The sequence below is a fragment of the Schistocerca americana genome, chromosome 1 (genome assembly GCF_021461395.2).
Source record: "Schistocerca americana isolate TAMUIC-IGC-003095 chromosome 1, iqSchAmer2.1, whole genome shotgun sequence".
NCBI lineage: Eukaryota > Metazoa > Arthropoda > Insecta > Orthoptera > Acrididae > Schistocerca > Schistocerca americana.
In genome coordinates, this window is record NC_060119.1 from 379,651,443 (window position 1) to 379,673,242 (window position 21,800).

At 37.5% G+C, this 21,800-nt stretch overlaps 1 protein-coding gene across 1 annotated transcript in view; it reads right to left on the minus strand.

Moving 5' to 3' along the window:
• The window catches only part of LOC124601081 (N-terminal kinase-like protein), a 118,310-nt gene that overhangs the window by 39,231 nt on the left and 57,279 nt on the right, over nucleotides 1-21,800 (minus strand). The window contains exons 8-11 of the mRNA XM_047136215.1: nucleotides 18,379-18,476; nucleotides 18,200-18,292; nucleotides 7,191-7,326; nucleotides 1,687-1,878 (exon numbers count right to left, since the gene is read on the minus strand). Of these exons, the coding sequence (XP_046992171.1) occupies nucleotides 1,687-1,878; nucleotides 7,191-7,326; nucleotides 18,200-18,292; nucleotides 18,379-18,476 (519 nt within the window). The remainder of the gene's footprint in view (nucleotides 1-1,686; nucleotides 1,879-7,190; nucleotides 7,327-18,199; nucleotides 18,293-18,378; nucleotides 18,477-21,800) is intronic.

Consider the following 21,800-nt stretch of genomic DNA (forward strand, 5'->3'; position numbering starts at 1 on the left):
AAGATACCTTCTGAAAGTCATCAAATCCATGGCTGATTAAAGGAGCTATATCAGAAGAACGTATTTTTAATGTTTTGCTTGAAATGTTATAAATCCCAGGAGATTTTTTTTTTCTTTGCTTCTAGGCAATTAGTTCTTTTCCTGATAGAGTGATTTCAAGTTGACTGAATGCTTGTGGTACTCACTGTCACATACACTGCAGTGCTTTTTCTTTTGAGCTGGCTGCAGAAAGTTTCTCATGTTTAATAGTGCTCACCCCGCATGATTCATGAATGGAACAGGAAAAGAGAAAAATGATAATTGCAGATCCAGTATCCTCTACTTTCAAAATTTGTCAGAATAAATAACGTTTGAAAACATTTTGTGAGATACATGCACTGTGCTTTTGCTTCTGACACATATAATGCAGGGGCTTGCACAGAATGGTATGTAAGTTGGTAAGAGCATCACCAGCAAAAGCAACTTTCAGTGTTCAAGTTCCAACAGCATACTAACACTCTGTTGTAAAAACTGCAATATTGCATGATTTAAAAACTGAATGGACAGTATGACCTTTGCAAATCACCAATAATGTGTTTACACAACTGTATTTATTGTGGGTTCATAGTCTCTTAGAATTTTTTTAAATACAGTCATATTCTTTATCAACAGAAGTATTTATTACAAATTCCATGTCTACAATTTCAACATTAGGTCATTGTAAAGTGATTAAATGTGCTGGATGTCCATACAGAGGCTCACATCCTTTTTACTCATTTTATTAATGTAGACAGCTGCTGTGTTTCAACTCCTTTAACCACTTGAAAATAACTTAAGATTGTAATTGTATCTGTGGAAATTGTAATAAATGGAACTGCTGTTGACAAATACATCGTCATTTAAAAAATAATGCATTTGCACAAAACAAAGGAAAGTAACAATTTATCTTTCCACTTGATTTTTGTGTATCAATGAGAAGCAACAGCAGAGTTGGAAAAGAACAGGCAAGAAAAACATGAACGGTTTAGTTGACAGAACTGTCTCCAGTTTTGCCTGAAACCACAAAACATGCCATCAGGTTAATTGGATGAGGATTTGAGTGCTGTTCTTCTCAAACATATGTCATATCATTTAATAACTGCATCATGTTACTTAGCATGTGCTTGAGACAAAGAATCTGACAATGTTGCAAAAGAGACCAATAATGGAAGAATACAATATGATCTTACAAGTAATTTTTTCCAGTAGCATTTTAAAATACTACATTGCCTCAACAGAAAGTATATAGATCACTGGCTGTCTACATTGCTCTGAATTTCATGTTCCATCAATAGCAAACCCAATCTTATCTGGATCACAATTTGTGAAATGAGGCAAACATGTCAGTTTTATCATGTTTGCAGGAGATACTAGAGTTCTTTCTCCTATGCTTTCAGTACGTCTGTGCTTATTTGTCTTCTGCAGCTGGTGTTTGTATGTCTAAAGGTTCAATTTTATATTAAATTGTGGTACATGTTTTCTCATTTTGTTAGCTGTGACATACTGTAAATCACAGATATTTCCCCTTAATATTTATAAAGTATTCAATTTAGATGCTACATACAGCTTAAAGTTTAGCATTATAAATGGATAGAATCTGCATAGAAATTCTGAGAATAATAAAATCTACAACACAATGCTGATTGTAGATTTATAAATGAAGCATACCCATTGACTCTCTTAAACTGGGATCTTCTGAAACTTTCTCCAGTTTCCCTAGAAATCCTTTGATGGTGCGGAAAGCACTGTCCCTTACAGACTTTTCAGGGTCAATTGTTAATTGACACAATGCTGGCAAAATTCGTGTAGCAACTTCAGAGAGGAGAAAATACTGTTGTGTTGCAGCAAGAGCAAGAACGCCTGAAAATAGAAAAATAAAACTCATTTTCTTTTTACTCATTAAAAAAATACGAATAATTTCAAACAATTTTTTATACCTGAATCACAAATTACCTTTAAAAAATATGTACATGAAATCTCATGTTGTAAATTAATGAAGAAACTCATGCACTTAAGAGTGTTGTGAACATTAAGCTACACACAAACTAACATTGGCCTCAGATTTGGGGGTACCAACAGTTTCCTCAGTCTATACTTCTGACTAACAGCTAAATATTTAGTCCTTCCTCCCACTCATCTCTTTTCCCAACAAAATTGTAGAAATGTAGATTACTGCTGAACTGCATAAACTATACAAATTTATTAGGCAATGTGACAAGGAGTAATATACAGAGAACTGTGTATCTTTCATCATAGTGTCTTTGAGAGTAACGTATGTGGAAAATTAAGTAAGCAACTACATTGTAATTTCAAGGAACTGAGACATGAGACAGAAGCAAGTAAAATGCAAAAAATACCACATTGAATACCACACATTTATAACTGGTATCCAAAGTAATACCCTGTATTTCAAGACACTAATAATAATGGCAAAAGCATGCAATTTTGAAAGTGGAACAAAAATAATGAGTATATTGCTCTCTGAATGAATGACAAAGTTAGAGAAAAACTGAAGAATGGAAAACCAAGAAGACAGAGCTCACCAAGATAATAAACCCTTTTGGATTATTAAACTTGGGAAGTTGTCTAGCATCAATCAACAGCTTACACACTTTGTATAGGAATAAACAAGTTAGAATAAAGATTCAGTGACAGAATTAGACAACTCACGATCCTCTTTCAATAAGAAAGATGTATTAGACAATGTATAATATTGCAGAATAAATAGTGCAAACAGGTTTAGTTCTGAAAGAGCTTGAGACAGTAGAAACTCATCCAACTGCAGATATTAATTTTGTTTCTGCTCTCTACTTTTCTCAATCAAATGCCTGTGTTTTTACTCATCATATCAATGGCATACATTTACATTGCCGAAAGCTCAATGTGTAAGTCTTTTTTTGTGCCTGCCTGCAACCCTAATAACCTTAGGGTGCATAGCAATCTATCCCCTACATAATATTGTTGACATTCCAATCTGAGCTTTCTACTATTTGATTAAGTACTTTGTGATGGTAGTTTGGCTAGTCTTTCACAGACAAGTGTGGTATTCATATTATTTTTATAATTCTTCACAGAAATTTTTTGTCATTACACACCTCAAGAAAGAGTCTCTGGGAACTTAGAAAAGAAATCAAAGGCATGTATTAAGTTTTCTCAGTTTTCTTGCCAATTTAGTTTTAACTGATAAGTCAAGTTTTTGATGATTTTTTCCACTCCTCATTGTTAGGAGCCAATATCTGTAACTGATACTGGGGTAATCTCTGATATCTAACTGTTGACCAAATTTTCGATGGTGATTTCATACAGAGGTAAAGTGATTTCTATACGCTACTAGAGATTTACCAATATCTACATTGACGGGACACAATCATCATCATTGAACATACTGGAAAATAACAGTCTGGTATGTAATTTTTTTCAGTGAATACTAATAATGAAAAGTTCCCAAGTTTCCAGGGGGTGGTAGTGCTGAGATACCGCATTGTTTCGATGAGCGTCTTCCGGCAATGAGCGTCTTCCAGCTAAGATAATGGGTATGACATTCCTTGAAACTTGATTTTTCAGCAATGCCACTTGGCTAAAAACCTGATAGCTTTACGTCAACAATGTCGTATATTTCTCAGTAGCCCTCAGATTGAGTACTCACTTCTATGCACCACAAAGAATATAGCTTCTGTTCTGATCTCAACACCACCTTTCATGATAGAATCAACACATGGTGATGCAATGGATATGACTTTCGTCTCATCAAACATAAGCCTATTCTTATTAACCGATTTGTCCCAATTTTGATACTTAATGTGGTTATAACTTACAGTGAGAGGTCCCAAGCTGTGCGATTAACTTTTTGAAACTATCTACCCGGTGATGTAGGTTAAGATCCTAGGTACCACACACTGCAACTGTTCACCTTGGTGGGCTCACGTTGTAAGCAATTGATGAAAAATAACTCAGAATTTTGTGTGACACTCAATCGCATTAAAAAAGTTGCATTACATAGTCTGGTTGCATGGTATAATGGACAGGATAACAACTTCACATGCAGGAGGTTGTGAGTTAAAATCTCTTAAGGTGCACAATTTTTTTTTTTTTTTTTAATTTTTAAATCTTTACCCAAAAATTACTTTGATCATTAGTTTTATTCAGTTAATTGGTTTAAATGTAATTTTTTATTTCTGTTCCTTTGTCCCATCATTTTAATCACTGTATGAACTTTTTAATTTGTAGTGTTTTTCTTTATATCATTAATTTTCCAATCACAATTTTTGTGAACATGAATTTAATTTGTGCAGTGGTGTGAAAAATATATTTTTGTTACCACGTGTGCAATTTTTTTGCATCATAAGCAACATACAAACATTTAAAACGTAACCTAAATACCTATTGCACTATGGACAAAATAATGCAGATGAAAATTTAAATGAAAGACAGGTTTATAAGTAAAACAAAATTCAAGCAAAATGAGAAATAGATATAATGAATGCAATAATGTGGATGAAAAAATGTTGATGAAACAAAAGAAATTTAATAGAAATTAATACATAAAATTAATAAAAACACATGAAGAAAGATTTCAAGTGGAGAAAGAATGACAGGAGGAAAAATGAGAGCAAATGAAGTTAATATTATGATTAAAATTATGTGCCAAAGGAATGTAACTAAACAATTACATTTAAATCAATTAATTGAATAAAAATCAAGATCACAGTTATTTACATATACATTTAAAAATAAAAATTTAGTGCACCTGACACGATTCAAACTGACAACCTCCTTTATGTGAAGCTGTTAACCTATCTATTTTACTATGCAACCGATCTATGTAATACAACTTTTTAAATGCTACTGAGTAGCACACAAAATTCCGAAGTTTTTTTTGTCAGTTACTCGCAAATGAGGGCCCACCAGGGTGAATGGCTGCAGTGCGTAATACCTGGATCTTAACCTACATCACCGTCTAGGTAGTTTCAGAAGATCAATCACACTGCTGGAGACCTCGCCTTGTTAGTAGCATTCAACACACTTTATTTTGCAGAGCATGTCCTGTCTTCTTCAAGATCTGACAATTGGTCAGAACACTTTGTGTGCCAAGGAGCCTACCTATTTTTGTAGAAGTAGCCACAAAAAAAGGAAGGAGAGTTATGAGTGGATTAACTCTCTTTGCCTTCTCATTTTTTACAGTGTGAATTACAGCATGTTAATTGTAGCCTTACTTTTGGATCAATTTCTTCAAATGTCTACTACTGCAGTCTGGAATTGTGACTCTATGTGCCAACTTATTTAAAACAGCAAACTTCTGGGACAGAGGATGAAAGCTGAGATAATAAGTATGTGGTGGCTTGCAGTACAGAGGGACCAAATTATCCATCTGATCTTCATTCAAGTAAAACCTCTACAAATGACAACTTTTCAACTTTCTCCTTAACAATCATGAACTTGGTACTAGTGTACATACTACTCACATGATTAATACTCTGATAAAGAGCATTGATGCATAATGAGCAGGTGCTCAGATGCTACAGCAAGTTTTTTACTTTCCAACAGGACCAGTGTCACTATTATCATCTCTCCAATGCAGACACCACCATAAACTTTGGCAGCATATGCAATCCCCATGAACTCTGTATGGCATCACCATGTTGTAAGATGGCCGGTATTAGATATAAAAGACCAGCACAATATCATACACAAGTCAGCTCCTGAAGATGACTAACGCAGTTGTCAAAAGATTAAGTAATCACTCAAGCATTAATGTGTCAAGAAAACCAAGAGACCTTAATGCAATGGACACCTGCATGTGTGTTTTGCACGAATAAACAGAAATTCTTTGATCCTGTATCATATAATCTTCCACAATTTACAATAGAATATTGACAGCTGGAGTATACAGGGTGATTCATGAAGATATGCAATTTTTTTGATATGTAATTATACAAGTAAAACTAAAGAAAAAAGTTCATATAAACATAGGTCTGCAAATGTTTAGCCACGGAGTTATGGCTAATAAAAGATTTTGCCTGAAATTTAGCAACTTCGCTACTAAGAAGCCAACACAAAACTGCACAGGGTTAAAGTAAAGCATGATTTCCATTTATTTTGTTGTTATTGGTCTGGCGACTCTAATAAAACATGTCCCAGATGTGTATCTGCAATAGTTTTCTAGAACAGCCAGAGAAGCAAAGATTATTATACAAGTAAATTTGTTTACTTTCCATTAAGAATGTAGAAACATTTATGTCATTGTTGGCAACCGTTAGTGAGTTGTTTCAGTCATTTCCTAATCTTGCAATGAGTTAGTTTTCTGAATTGTTCAGTGAAAGAACATAATAATAACAGTGTATTTAAGTGAAACCACATAGTAACTGTTGTAGTTTGTAGAGTATCTGACACGTTCATACAGTTTGAGTTAGCATTATTACCATCATTTTTCCAAAATTAAATTCTCTGCAACTTCTGTTGAAAACTTTGTGCAATTGTCTGAAATTTAAAAAACCAATTGGGCCAAATACTTAATAAATTAAAAATTTTATGAAATTACTTCTTTGGTTCTCTGAATGTTCTGGAAAACTACTGCAGATACACATCTGGGACACGTTATATTACATTCAGTAGGTCAATAACAACAATGGAAAGCATGCTTTACTTTAACCCCATACAGTTTTGCGATGACTTCATATTGGCGAAGTTGCTAAATTTCAAGCAAAATCTTTCACTAGCTGTGACTCCATAATTAAACATTCGTGGATCTATGGTTATATGAACTTTTTCCTTTAGTTTTACTAATAGAATAACAAATTAAAATATTTGCATATTTTTGTGGAGCACACTGTATAAAGAAGCTGCGTCAATAAACTACAAATAGTGAAAGACTATTGAACATGTATTACACTTGCAAATATTAATATGTTCTAGCCATGTCAGAAAATTCCCCAATATGTTTAACGATTAAGTACATACAGTGCATAGTAGAAATTTAAAGTTTTATATTCATACTTCCCACTGTTGGTAATATCACACACAAAAGATAGCACATTTCAATCAAGAGCTGTACACAATGTAAATTACAGAATCTAAAAAGATGCTCATAAATAAATTTAAAAAATTATAAATATTATTTAGATTGAGAATAAAAGCATGCACAATAACATACACAAATTAAATATAAAGTTTACCAGCACTCCGAGCTGGAGGAAATGGGTCCCTCATGGCTCTTATAAAAGCAGAAATTAAGACTTTTTGTCTTATCTGTGGATGCAGGTGCTGAGCTATTTTCCCTAGGCACACAGTGGTGTTTGTTCGAATACCACCCTGAAGAAATGAAAAAGAATCGTTATGAGATATGGGATCTGGTCATGGTAAGACAGTTTCAAGTATGACATTCATCAATGGATAAACCATACTAACAATAACAAATGAAGTTTATCTATGACAAACTAGGAAACATTAATGCAAATATTAAGCCTGAAGCCTCCAAAGCAGCATTGTTGATAAGTGCACCAGACTAGTTTTAAGAGAAGTTGATCATATACTAGGAATCAGGCACTCTGTAAATTCCTACTAATATGTCACAGTTCCTCCTTACATTGTTGCCTTATATTCTTCACATCCCCACACCTAGGACACCTGTGAACCCATGATTTCTGCCATACTCTTCCACACTGATGGTGTCCATTGTGTGAAATATCTGGATCCTAAATTTGACTAACATAAGCCCCTAGCTGACTTTACACAGAGCACTCTCTGTCATAACTCACATTAATAAATGCAAATCCACATAAATGTGTGCTTGTGACACAGTGTGTCACGTGCAAACATGGTACAATCTTCACTGTTGAACACAGTAACGTAAACTGTTCACATGAATCAGCATACATGAAGCACTTTTTCTTCTCATCTCAGTCCCATTATAGCATAGCAGACATGGGAATTTGCAATCATCTTTGTCATTTGGCTCATATACAGCAGTTGAGCTTTGAAATTTTGTTGATATTAATCTGCCTGGCAGTGTGTGCATATGCCTCATACGCATCAGCACTACACACATTATCAGCCATCACATTGCACTCCTTCCAGTTATTGCTACACTGTAACTTTTTCACAATGTGTCATTTTTTCAGGACACCTGTTTGCTTGCTACCTAAGGACACTTCCTTCATGCTGAAAGGCACTTTCATTACAATATATTACCATTATTATATACATTGTGGGGCAAATAAAAGTGGGTTGGATGAGAGGATACAACTGAATGTAAATGCCTGCATACAATCGTACAATGTGGTGCAGCCATCATGTGTACGCCCACCACGTGATCCACACAAGTTCAGAGCATTGTGTGGGCTGCGTCAGTGTGAGTGGAGCACCGGGTGTTCACGATGGAAAGTTATGTGACAACGAACTTGTGGAAACGGTGTAGTCAGTTGTTTGCTGAGAAGTTAATGGTGTCAAAGTGCCAGCAAAGAGGGCCATGCAAAGCTTAGTCCAAAAATGGCATGAGACACGATTTCTTTTGAATAATTCAAAAACATTCTAAAATGTGTCTACACACCAGAAACTGTGGCTGCAGTTCACCAGAAAATGGTTCAGAGTCCTCCTAAATCAACTTGAGGCCTATCACAAGAGACCTGTCTATCACGATGATCATGTGGAAGATACTCCAGCTGGACCTGCAATCCTACCGAGTGCCTGTTGTTCATGCACTAAAACCAGCAGATGCTCCTCAGTGCCTCCAGTTTTGTGGGTGGCTGTTCACTGAGATAACAATGAATGGCTTGGGTATAGATCTGTTCTTTATGTCTGATAAAGCTTGGTTTCACCTGAGTGGTTATGTCATCTCAGAGAAATAAAGGTTCTGGGCAGCGGACAATTCGAATAATTTCCATGAAACACCATTGTGTGAGCAGAAGGTTGGGTTTTAGTGTGTAGTATCTGTACGTTGCATTACTGGTCCCATCTTCTTTCGTCAGACTCCGACTCCGGTGAATTACTTTGCCAACATTTTGAAACCATTTGTGGCAGCATTAACAGAGGAAGAAATAACTAAGTTTTTCTTCCTCTGTTAATGCTGCCACAATAGGATGGAGCAACTGCCCATATAGCCGGCTGAACCTTGGAGCACATTTACACAATCTTCACTCCTGTGTGATTACTTTGTGTGGGGAGTCATCAAGTATATGGTGTATCACAACCACCCTCACAGTCTTCAAGACTGCAGCAGAACATTTTGGATGAGACTGTAGCAATTCCAGTTTCGATCAATCTTCGATGGGACTGCAGCAATTCCAGTTTCGATCAATCTTCAGTAACTTGCTGGCCGTGGCCCAAAAGTGCCGAGAGATGAATATTGGTCACTTTCAACATCTGCTATTGCCAGGTTAAAACTGTATTTCCTTTCCTCTGCTGTAATTCTTTGTACCCTACCCTGGAACTCTGTTCTCCAGGTCACTTTTATTTTCCCCTCCCCTGTACATCATTACTATAACTGTTATATAAACATATTTCTCTATCTCGAGTCCTTCATTCGTGTCAACATTGCTTAATGTTTTGTAGCCATACTTCTTCCCTTTCTGAATTCCTATTTGTTCAGTTTGTGTACCTTCAGTTTAGTTGGCATTCAGTGTATTCCGACCTGATCAACTTCTGCTAGAAATCTTGTATTCACTGCTTAAGAATGCACACTGTTGCCTTCTCCACCATATATAATCCTGTGAATCCAGCATCAGCTCTGGCACCTACCTCTGTTCCTCCATTCTATAAAAACCCATGTCAGACACTGGGAGCTAGAGAACCGGATGTTTACTTCAAACTGTCGCTGTCATGAACATCATACTCTCAAATTATGTTACTAACAAATATCATTATTTGTATTTGACCCCCTCATCTGCACTGGATAAATTACTTAGTCTCTAATGTGTATTTTGTAGTGAGAATAAAATTATTCATCAGGGAAAAAACCTAATTACTTAAAAATTACAATACTATTGAGTGGGACAACTAAGCTAAATATCACAAAAATTAACAGCAAATTTATTAATTTACAGAAAGGTAACTCAAATTATTTAATACTGTTTTCATGTGACACTCCTTTTCTACAAAAATCATTTCTCTATCATTTATCTATTTCTCTGTAGGGAATCAGACTTTCGATCGTACGAGTAAAAACAGTGAAGATGAAGGCATAACAGAACATTCTTTCCAGAAATGTATCCAATTTCTGCTTTTGAGGGACCCACAAATTCTAGACTATTTTAGAGGTTTTTCACTATCCTTGAGATTTCTATTTCTGAAAACTTGTTCTGAGCAAAGTATTGATTTTTATTTTGAGTGAATAAAAAGCAAAAACAAACATACATTTTACTTAATTTTTAATGCCTTTGCATGGAAACTGTAAACCAAATTGTACACAAAATCAAACAACAAAAAGCCAGATCAAGTATCTGCTGAGATGGAATTCCATAGGGACCCAATGAAACGAAGTTAATGCGACAGAGATAGAGACATGTAACAATATTAGAGAAGGCAAGTTGCTACTCACCATATATTGGAGGTACTGAGTCGCAATAGGCACAACAAAAAGATTCACACAATTACAGCTTTCGGCCATTAAGGCCTTTGTCAACAATACACACGCACGCACGCACGCACGCACACACGCACACACACACACACACACACACACACACACACACACACACACGCTCTCTCTCTCTCTCTCTCTCTCTCTCTCTCTCTCTCTCTCCCCCCCCCCCCCCCTCTCCCCCCCCCCCTCTCTCTCTCTCATGCAAACCCAAATTGCACACGCGTCTGCAGTCTCAGGCAACTGAAAACAGCCTGAAACTGCAGACGTGTGTGCGAGTTGCGTTTGCGTGTGCACGTGTGTAGCTATAATTGTATGAATCTCTTTGTTGTGCATATTGCAACTCAGCATCTCCGTTATATGGTGAGTAGCAACTTTCCTTCTCTAATATTGTAACATTCCATCCAGGATTTTCCATTGTTTGAGATAAAGACATCTCACACAATCTCTCAACCATGCTTTGACTGGAATATCCCAGGAAAGGGACCAAGTGGAAAACGTTGTAATAGTGTTATGATATTCATGAGAGAATATAGGACATTCTGCTTGTCAGCACTACCCTTCGTCAGTGTCACGGTTAAATGAGTGGTTTGCAGTAAGTACATAGTTCACTTACTGCAAACCACACATTGAACTGTGGGGCTTCTAACGGTTTCGGTGACAAGAAAAGCGGTGCACAACTGGATTGCGAACTCCACACTTCTCCTACTACAGTTGACTTACTTGAAATGTTTAGCCAATCCTCTTCTCTGAATATGCAGCTGCGTCGATCTCCATAACTTCTTCTCCGAAGAAATAATGCTGGTTAGAGGAACCAAAAAATTACTATCTCTCTCATACTTTCAGTTCAGCTCAGGTGTATTTTCATCTCCACACGTTTCATATAAGCATACAAACACTTGCAAGTCAACTACACCGATACCCATTAGATACAAATAAATATAATCACAACTGCCTGGTTTTAACAACCAAATAATTTGTAGACATCCCATGCGTCTTGCCTCATTCAGAGCTAAGATATGAAGTAAGTTAAAAGTCTATAGTTAAATGTTCCTTTTTCTTCCTTTCTTTTTTTCTTTTTTCGACAATCACATTCCCTAACACAGCAAAGAATAGCATTTAATTACTCCGTGTCCTCTCACACAGCGTCTGTGGCTCTTGCAGCAGACAGCCGTTGGCATCATCCGACTGCCCCGCTTATCGTCTTCTCAATACAAACTTCCACCCCGCACACAGAAACCGGTGGCTCACAAGGGAACCTCCCCGACGCATCCCCCTCAGATTTAGTTATAAGTTGGCACAGTGGATAGGCCTTGAAAAACTGAACACAGATCAATCGAGAAAACAGGAAGAAGTTGTGTGGAACTATGAAAATATAAGTAAAATATACAAATTGAGTAGTCCATACGCAAGATAAGCAACATCAAGGATAGTGGGAGCTCAGGAGCGCCGTGGTCCCGTGGTTAGCGTGAGCAGCTGCGGAACAAGAGGTCTTTGGTTCAAGTACTCCCTCCAGAGAAAAGTTTAATTTTTTATTTTCAGTTTATGTGACAAACTCTTATGTTTCCATCACTTTTTTGGGAGTAATTATCACATCCACAAGAAAATCTAAATCGGGCAAGGTAGAAGAATCTTTTTACCCATTCGCCCAGTGTACAAGTTAGGTGGGTCGACAACATATTCCTGTCATGTGACGCACATGCCATCACCAGTGTTGTATAGAATATATCAGACGTATTTTCCTGTGGAGGAATCGGTTGACTTACGACCTTGCGATCAAATGTTTTCGGTTCCCATTGGAGAGGCACGTCCTTTCGTCTACTAATCGCACGGTTTTGCGGTGCGGTCGCAAAACACAGACACTAAACTTATTACAGTGAACAGAGACGTCAATGAACGAACGGAGAGATCATAACTTTGCGAAAATAAGAAATTAAACTTTTAACTCGAGGGCAGACTTGAAGCATGGACCTCTCGTACCGCAGCTGCTCACGCCAACCACAGGACCATGGCGCTCTTGACCTCACACTATCCTTTATGTTGCCTATCTTGCGCATGGACTACTCAGTTTGTATATTTTGCTTATTTTTTCATAGTTCCACACAACTTCTTCCTGTTTTCTCGATTGATCTGTGTTCAGTTTTTCAAGGCCTATCCACTGTGCCATCTTATAACTAAATCTGAGGGGGGTGCGATGGGGACGTTCCCTTGTCAGTAGATATGTTTCCACTCTCTTTCTTACTTTCAAAATATTGAGTGTTTGAGACGGTGGAAGGCCGAGTGTCTCTAGAATTTACACAGGAATTCTCGAGTCACTACATATCACTCCCCCTTAGCTCAAACATGCGATATTTTATACATATTCATTATGTACTTTAATATCCCATATAACGCTAATTTACATATTAATCAGTATACATTATATTTCTTTTAGTAATCGTGTACTTAATATCTAGCTCTTCTTTTTTTGTTTTGATGATAACTATCTGAGCATTTCACCTGATGTTGGAGTTAGTACTTTTATATCTAAGAATCGTGCGGACAGCATTCTTGATTACCAGCCACAAACTCCAGGTGTCATAGACACTTAATAATTTCTTTCTTCATTCTAATTCTCTGTACTATTTTTTCTTTAGTGTGTAATAGATTTTATTACCTACAGTAGCTTGTAGTCTGGAGGAACTCATGGCAAATGAAATTGTGCTTTCTGACACTCATAAACATAAAAATGCTAGTAGAATATAGAATTTAAATTTACCAGAATAGTTCCTACAAAAGTAGGACACAATACTGTCCTTTTGCCTATCTGCCCTTTATATGCAATAAATGCTGGGTGCACTCCCCTTTATGCTTCCTGAGTAGGACTTATGGTTCATTTCCGAAGTATACATCTTTATGTACACCATAATATCCTCTGGAAAATAAAATCTTTTTCACACTTAACACTCACTTCCTAATACTTCACTTAATCCCCTAGAGTCCTCCACTACTCTTTCACTTCTAACCTTCCAGTAGACACCACATTTATATACACTATTCAATATATCATACATTTACTTATGCTAAACCTGTCCCATTATCCTACAAATTGCCAGAACAAATGTTCGACTGCCATTCCTGAATAATTATCACAATCAGTTCCTCCCTGGCTTATGCTCATTAATTCCTCCTTCGCTTATGCTCTCCTTAATTTCTCACGCTTCCTTCTTATGTATCCCTGATGTATAATAATTATATCCTTATGTATATAGGCAATATAGAATCATGATTGTTGATAGTTTCTTTCACATACCTAGGCAATGTAGAGCTGTCATAGTGAACAACAATGTGTGCATATTTCCCTAAAGTGTCCCTATATAACCATGTGTGCGATGTAGAACCATCACAGTAAATGACAATTTGTGCATCCTTTCCTGATGTACACCTTCCTTTCCCCCTACAACCCTTGGCAGTTCTCCCAATTTGATGTGTAAGATCATTGTTTGCGTAATTGTATTCTTTCTGTGTACGCGTGTGTTTGTGTAGCCTGATTCTTTGGCCTACTTATATAAAATAAGTTGAAGGTTAATGGAAACCATGGAGGGACTTCTGAGAAAGAAGTATATGAATATGTAAAAAGGGAAATATAGATAGGTACTTAAATGAGAAGTATAAAAGGAAAAAGTAGAAATGCGCAAGAATGGAGGTACGAACCAAACCTCCATCCTTGCTACCCTCCCTGTTTACCTTTCCCTGTTGCTTCATAACCTGGGTTTTGAGTAACTGAATCCACTTTCCCTTCTTCCCTTTCTTTCCCCTCTCTCCTCCCTGATGAAGGAACAAAGTTCCGAAAGCTAGGAACGTAAATTTTCTGTTCTGTTTTGTGTATCTATCGGCTGTACTGAGCTAAGTACTGGACAGCCCCTCTATCTCTTTGTTAGTACTTGTTTCACATCTTTATATGAGATTTTCCATTAATTATTTACTGAATCTAACTGAAGACTTAGTTCTTGTATTAAAGTAGCTGAATTTGCGCTATGTGCATCTAATTTTTCACCTGAAGTTGCTATTTGAGCATTTGCAGCTGCACTTAGGTTATCTAATCTAGCATTTCGTTGAGTGTTCACTGAGTCAAAGCTTAAGTCTGAGACTTAGTGCTTAAATTACATTTGCTACCTCAGTCCAGTCTGGCATTTCTTTTGTCACTGTCATGGGCATGGCTGGTTCTGATGTTCCCCCAGTTTTCTGAGTATTATCCATATTTTTCTTAATTAAAGATAGAGTTGTCATTAAAAAAATTCACCTCTTAGTAGAATAACTATACTAACAGTCTATTAGCGAACAGTGTCCTTAACTTTACACTCAATTAATTGACTTTCGCTCACCCTGAGTAGAGTTTTAGGCTGTGTCAGTGAGCAGGTGTGGAATCAGTGCTGGTGAACAGCACAGGCGCCGGCAGCATCAAAGGTTGGTTTCAGCATCGGTGTCAGTGAACAGATTTGTAGTCAGCACCGGTTAGTAGCAGCTGGCGTCGTTGGCATCGGTTACTGGCTACGGGGCCCACGCCCCCGCGATGTGTGTGAGGGCGGCTTACTGTCCACACTGGATCTTTGACGTCGAATAGATCTCGTCGTAACTCTTCTTAGTCTAAACTGTTGAGATTTTCCTTGTGTCTTTTCTTGTATGGTATTTATTAATTTTCACCCCTTTTTACCATTTATGCAGAATCCAACTCTGCAAAACAATTTCCCTGTTTTCACCAATTAATGATGTATTGGATTATGCACAATAACATTCTCACATTTCGTTGTTGTTGTTGTTGTTGTTGTTGTGGTCTTCAGTCCAGAGACTGGTTTTATGCAGCTCTCCATGCTACTCTATCCTGTGCAAGCTTCTTCATCTCCCAGTACCTACTGCAACCTACATCCTTCTGGATCTGCTTAGTGTATTCATCTCTTGTTGGTCTCCCTCTACAATTTTTAACCTCCACACTGCCCTCCAATGCTAAATTTGTGATCCCTTGATGCCTCAGAACATGTCCTACTAACCGGTCCCTTCTTTTTGTCAAGTTGTACCACAGACACCTCTTCTCCCCAATTCTATTCAATACTTCATCATTAGTTATGTGATATACCCACCTAATCTTCAGCATTCTTCTGTAGCACCACATTTCAAAAGCTTCTATTCTCTTCTTGTCCAAACTATTTATCGTCCATGTTTCACTTCCATACATGGCTACACTCCATACAAATACTTTCAGAAACGACTTCCTGACACTTAAGCCTATACTCGATGTTAACAAAATTCTCTTCTTCAGAAATTTTTCCTTGCCATTGTCAGTCTACATTTTATATCCTCTCTACTTCGACCATCATCAGTTATTTTGCTCCCTAAGTAGCAAAACTCCTTTACTACTTTAAGTGTCTCATTTCCTAATCTAATTCCCTCAGCATCACCCGATTTAATTCAACTAAATTCCATTATCCTTGTTTTGCTTTTGCTGAAGTTCATCTTATATCCTCCTTTCAAGACACTGTACATTCCGTTCAACTGCTCTTCCAAGTCCTTTGCTGTATCTGACAGAATTACAATGTCATCGGCGAACAAAGTTTTATTTCTTCTCCATGGATTTTAATACCTACTCCAAATTTTTCTTTTGTTTCCTTTACTGCTTGCTCAATATACAGATTGAATAACATCGGGGAGAGGCTACAACCCTGTCTCACTCCCTTCCCAACCACTGCTTCCCTTTCATGCCCCTCGACTCTTATAACTGCCATCTGGTTTCTGTACAAATTGTAAATAGCCTTTCGCTCCCTGTATTTTACCCCTGCCACCTTCAGAATTTGAAAGAGAGTATTTCAGTCAACATTGTCAAAAGCTTTCTCTAAGTCCACAAATGCTAGAAACGTAGGTTTGCCTTTCCTTAATCTAGCTTCTAAGATAAGTCGTAAGGTCAAGTATTGCCTCACGTGTTCCAACATTTCTACGGAATCCAAACTGATCTTCCCCTAGGTCGGCTTCTACCAGTTTTTCCATTCGTCTGTAAAGAATTCGTGTTAGTACTTTGCAGCCGTGACTTATTAAATTTCACATGTAAATATTTCCGTCTTCTCGTATATCACTCGTATTTCGAATGGTTCAGATGGCTCTAGATTTAGAACTACTTAATCCTAACTAACCTAAGGACATCACACACATCCATGCTCGAGGTAAGATCTGAACCTGCGACCGTAGCAGCAGCGTGGTTCCGTTCTGAAGCACCTAAAACCAATTGGCCACAGCGGCCGGCGTGGTATTTCGAGCTTTTAACCACCAGCAATTCGAAAACAACCAAATTATTTATAGATGTCCCACGCGTCTCTCTTCGTTCAGAGCTAAGACATGAAGTAAGTTACAAGTCTATAGTCAAATGTTCATTTTTCTTTTTTTTCTTTTTTGAACAATCACATTCACTAACACAGCAAAGAATAGCATTTAATTACTCCGTGTTCTCTCACACAGCGTCTGTGGTTCTTGCGGCAAACACTTGTCGGTGTCGTTCGACTGCTCCGCTTATCGTCTTCTCAATAAAAACTTCCAACTTGCACACAGAAACCGGCAGCGCAGTAGATACGTTTCCACTCTCTTACTTACTTTTAAAATATTGGGTGTACGAGATGGTGGAAGGCCAAGTGTCTCTAGAATTTACACCGAAATTCTCGAGTCACTACAGACTCAAGGAAGGTAGTGCTGACAACCAGAATGTTCTATACTCCCTCTACACTATCACAGGCCCCACTTGGTCCCTTACCTGGAACATTGTCATTTATGAGGAAATCATTTATTCTAGCAGGTTCTTGTTTAGTAGGACTTGTGGGCACTAATTACTGTACACAGATTTCATCATAATCTCAGGCATTAATAGATTTTTATTTATTGCAGTTACGTAATTAGTGGCCACAAGTCCTATTAAACAAGAATCTGACAGGATAATCAATTTCTTTGGAAACAGCAATGGTGGTATTGATTCATTAAGTACTGACAGAATAGTCTGTACCATTTTTGGCAAGTTATGGCCTTAGAGCGCAATCTTATGAGTCAGTTTAAGAATTAACTGGCTCCTAAGGACACAAAGACCAAACTGGTCAACATACAGTATCAGAACTGTGAATATCGTTGAGAACCTACTGCTGTTAACTAATTATGTGATCAGAACAATCAATGAACATAGTGAACTGACTAGTACATCCTTATCACCTGTTGCTATAGTTACAGGAAATATATGTTCAAATATCTCCAAATTAGGGAAGTCAACTGCCATAAAAGCACAGACAGTTGTAGACTGAGACAGAGGGGGCAGTGGTATGTGAGTAACCCATCTTTAACCCCACCTGGGTCACTGGAGGGGAAAAATTACAAAGATGGGTATCTGTTTTCACAGCCTTTTTCAGACTTACAATTGTAAGTTTATCGGAGAAAACTTGACATTGTTTTGAGTTGAAAGGTTTAGGCATTTTGCTTCAATGCTTTGGCAGTTAGCTTTCAGTAAACTGATGAAGTTTGTAATCCTGAAAATTGATCAAAATAAAAATGTGATATAGCTTAGTAACCTTTATAGTGAGTTTTATTATGTAATGTCCACAGTACCTGATCATCCTTCGACTGAAGTCTCGCAAAATGTCTTAGAACCTCAACATTTAAGTTATTGTAATTTAATTTTGGAGCCAGATGAATAATAGACTGAAAAAGAAAAGGATGTATTTAAAATTGGTACAAAACTAAGGAGAAAATTTTTTATCCAATGCCTCTGGATAAAACGTTATTACCTTTACTGTCTGTTCACGGATAGTTGGGTTTGTGTCCATAAAACCATTGGCTACTTGTGGGAAGATTTGTTCATTTACAATATTTGATTGCAGATGTCCTAGAAGGCAAAGAAGATAATGAATATTTTACCTTGTATATTTTTAAATTCATTGTAAATACTTGTATGCTAAACTTTAAGAGCATCATGTAAGCAACATCAAAAGATGAAACTAAATTTGAATTTAGATTGGCAGACAGTTTTATGTTTCCATAAAAAAATATATCAATATACACATATGACATAATCTGAAATAAACTTAGGCAGCCAAAGTGAATGGAACAAATCTAGTTATTAACAACATGTAACTTTATTTCCAATATCAACAGCAATAGTACAAAAGATAATCATGAGAGAAATCCAGGAAGTATTGGATGATGACCTGTAAGCTTTTATTATCTATTAAACTGATTAAGCATTGTGTTCTATTAATTTTGATGCTGTTTTATTGTCATTCTAGTGCTACTACAAGGTGGAATCCAAAATTTTCAGGACTGGTGCTGCAATCTGGAAAGTAGGAGTAGTAGATCTTTGCCACTACGGAGACCCTTGCAATGATTCAACAAGTGTTTGGGGGACAGAGCATGAGCTGTACGCATGTCTCACAGTGGAAGAGCCAGGGTTCTCCAAGACCCAAAAAAGCGAGACAGGTGAAGAGCAAAGTGAAGAACATGATCATTGTTTTCTTTGATACCAAGGTAATCGTGCACAAAGAATTTGTCCCACCCAACCAAACACATACTACTGTGATGTTTTGCGACAGCGCCATGAAAACGTGCGGCAACGATGGCCCGAACTTTGGCGTGAAGGTAAGTGGCTGCTACATTACGACAAGGCTCTCTGTCACACATCGTTGCTCATCAGGACCTTTTTGGCGAAAAACAATATGGCAGTTGTACCCCACCCACCGTATTCGCCAGATCTGTCACCTTGCGACTTTGCGCTCTTCCCAGAACTGAAATTCAAGTTGAAAGGCCATTGGTTCAACACTCTAGAGAGGATTCAAGAAGCATCGCTGGAGGTGATAAATATCCTCAAAGAACAGGATTTCCAGAAAACGTTTGACCAGTGGCAGAAGCCCTGGGACCAGCGTGTACGTGCGGATGGGAACTACTTCGAGGGTGATGGTGACCACTTGTCCAAAGGTAAGGTTTTCAACAGATGGCAGCACCAGTCTTGAAAATTTTGGATAGCACCTTGTATCCATACTGGTGGGGTGTACAACAAATAGGTAACATCTTTCCTTTATAAATAGATCACAGTGCCTCAGTTCATAAACCCAAACTGAGTCTAGCCGATATGGAGAGACTGTTAATTAAAACTGTACATTTGACTGTGGAGTGTTGAATGTAAACTTACTATTAATTATGACACCCAGGAGTTTTAGATGATCCACCTGTTGAAGTCTGTTGTTCTTAGCGTAAATGTGAATTTTTGATGATGCACATTGCCCTTTTCTTGTGATAAGCCTAGCTTTTGATTTTGTTCATTGAATCAGAGTTTGCTGTTATTGGTCCAAGTTCCGATTTGTTGCTTGTCGTATTGCAGACACTCTCAGTTTCAAGTGATCTTTTCCCTTTAGTTAGCAGAATTATGTTGTTCACAAAAGCAACTGTGAGAGAGTGCTTTGAGTAAGGCAACCTAAGAAACAAATTAATATAGTCTATTGATCTGGACCACAGCAAGATCCTCATGAGCATCCTTCGATTGCTATTCTCTCTTATTGAAGGTAGTGGACAAATAATGTTGTGGTTCTGTGGCTAAAGTAGCTTAAGCAGTAGTGTTAACATTGTCAAAATCTCTCTCTAAATCTACAAATGGTATAAATATCAGTTTGCATTTTCTCAATCTGTCCTCCAATACAAGTCTGAGTCAATATCACCTACTGCTTTCCTACATTTCTCTGGAACCCAAATTGATCTTCCCACAACAAAAGAGATTATAAAATGAATATCAACAAATGTAAAACAAGTGTAATGAAGGGCAGTTTAATTGCATCAGGCAATGATGACGGAATTAATGAGGAAATGACACAGTGAAAGTAGTAGAAGAGTTTTGCCATTTGAGCAGCAAAATACCAGATGATATTTGAAGACCCCCCCCATGCCTCCGCCACACACACACACACACACACACACACACACAAAAACCCTTATCTATCAAACCTTAGTCCACTGACAAATCTCCCATGCCATGTACTCACACATCTGAAATCCACTATAAAGAAAATCATTCTATTGTTTAATGTGTGTGTTTGCACGGCCATCCTCCACAGAAAGCACAGAAATATTTGTTATGTAAATAAAAAAGGCCTTCTCTTGTTGCACTTTATTTTATTTTCCTGGAACATTTCACCTTCTTTTACTTTAAGGCATCATCAGTGGGTTCTATAATGCTATAGTTATGATACACTTTTGTTTTGATATGTATTATTCATAGATTATAAAACAGTTCGCTTCTCACTTTTTATGTAAGTAACTGATTACTTATGGTTCTTCCTGTTTTTAGTTGGCATTGGTGTTTCTTCTCATTAGTGTTATGTCCATATTAATGACGGAAGACTGGTAGCGCATCATAAGTGGGGGGAGGGGGGAGGGAGGGAGGGAGGGAGGGAGAGAGAGAGAGAGAGAGAGAGAGAGAGAGAGAGAGAGAGAGAGCGAGAGAGATAGGAGGAGGAGGAGGAGGAGGAGGAGGCGGAGAAGAAGAAGAAGAAGAAGAAAAATAAGAAAAGTGGGAAGAAAAATGTTCAAAACACAAAAATGTGCTTCTGTTTCATAAATAGAGTGCTAGTGTGACCTCCATGTGACCAGATCAGAGGAAATGCTGATGCCAACTAAAAACAGAAAGAACCATTAGTAATCACTTACATAAAAAGCAAGCTGCAGACAGGCACTTTTAAAAGACCGTCACATATAGCTTTCGGCCACAGCCTTCATCAGTAAAGACACACACACACACACACACACACACACACACAAGCAAGCAAGCACACCTAACGCACACACGACTGCCATCTCCAGCATCTCGAGCTGGAATGCAACATCACGTGGGATACAAGCAGCAATCTGGAGTTTCCACTGTTTGATATCAAAACAAAAGCGTATCAAACTGTTATCATTATAGATCCTCTGATGATGCCTTAAAGTGAAAAAAAGGTGAAATGGGTCTGGAAAAATAAAACACAGTGCAGCAACAGAAGGCATTTTTTATTTACACAACAAATATTCTACAGATTGTTGCTTGAACTCCAGACATGCTTATGTTCACTCTCAACTTCAAACAGTTGCACAAATTTTGTGAGAGAACCTGTTGCTTGATGAAGTCAGTTATGCATGTTGGGTGAAAACAAACATACCACATGAACACACCAGATTCTTTTTCATT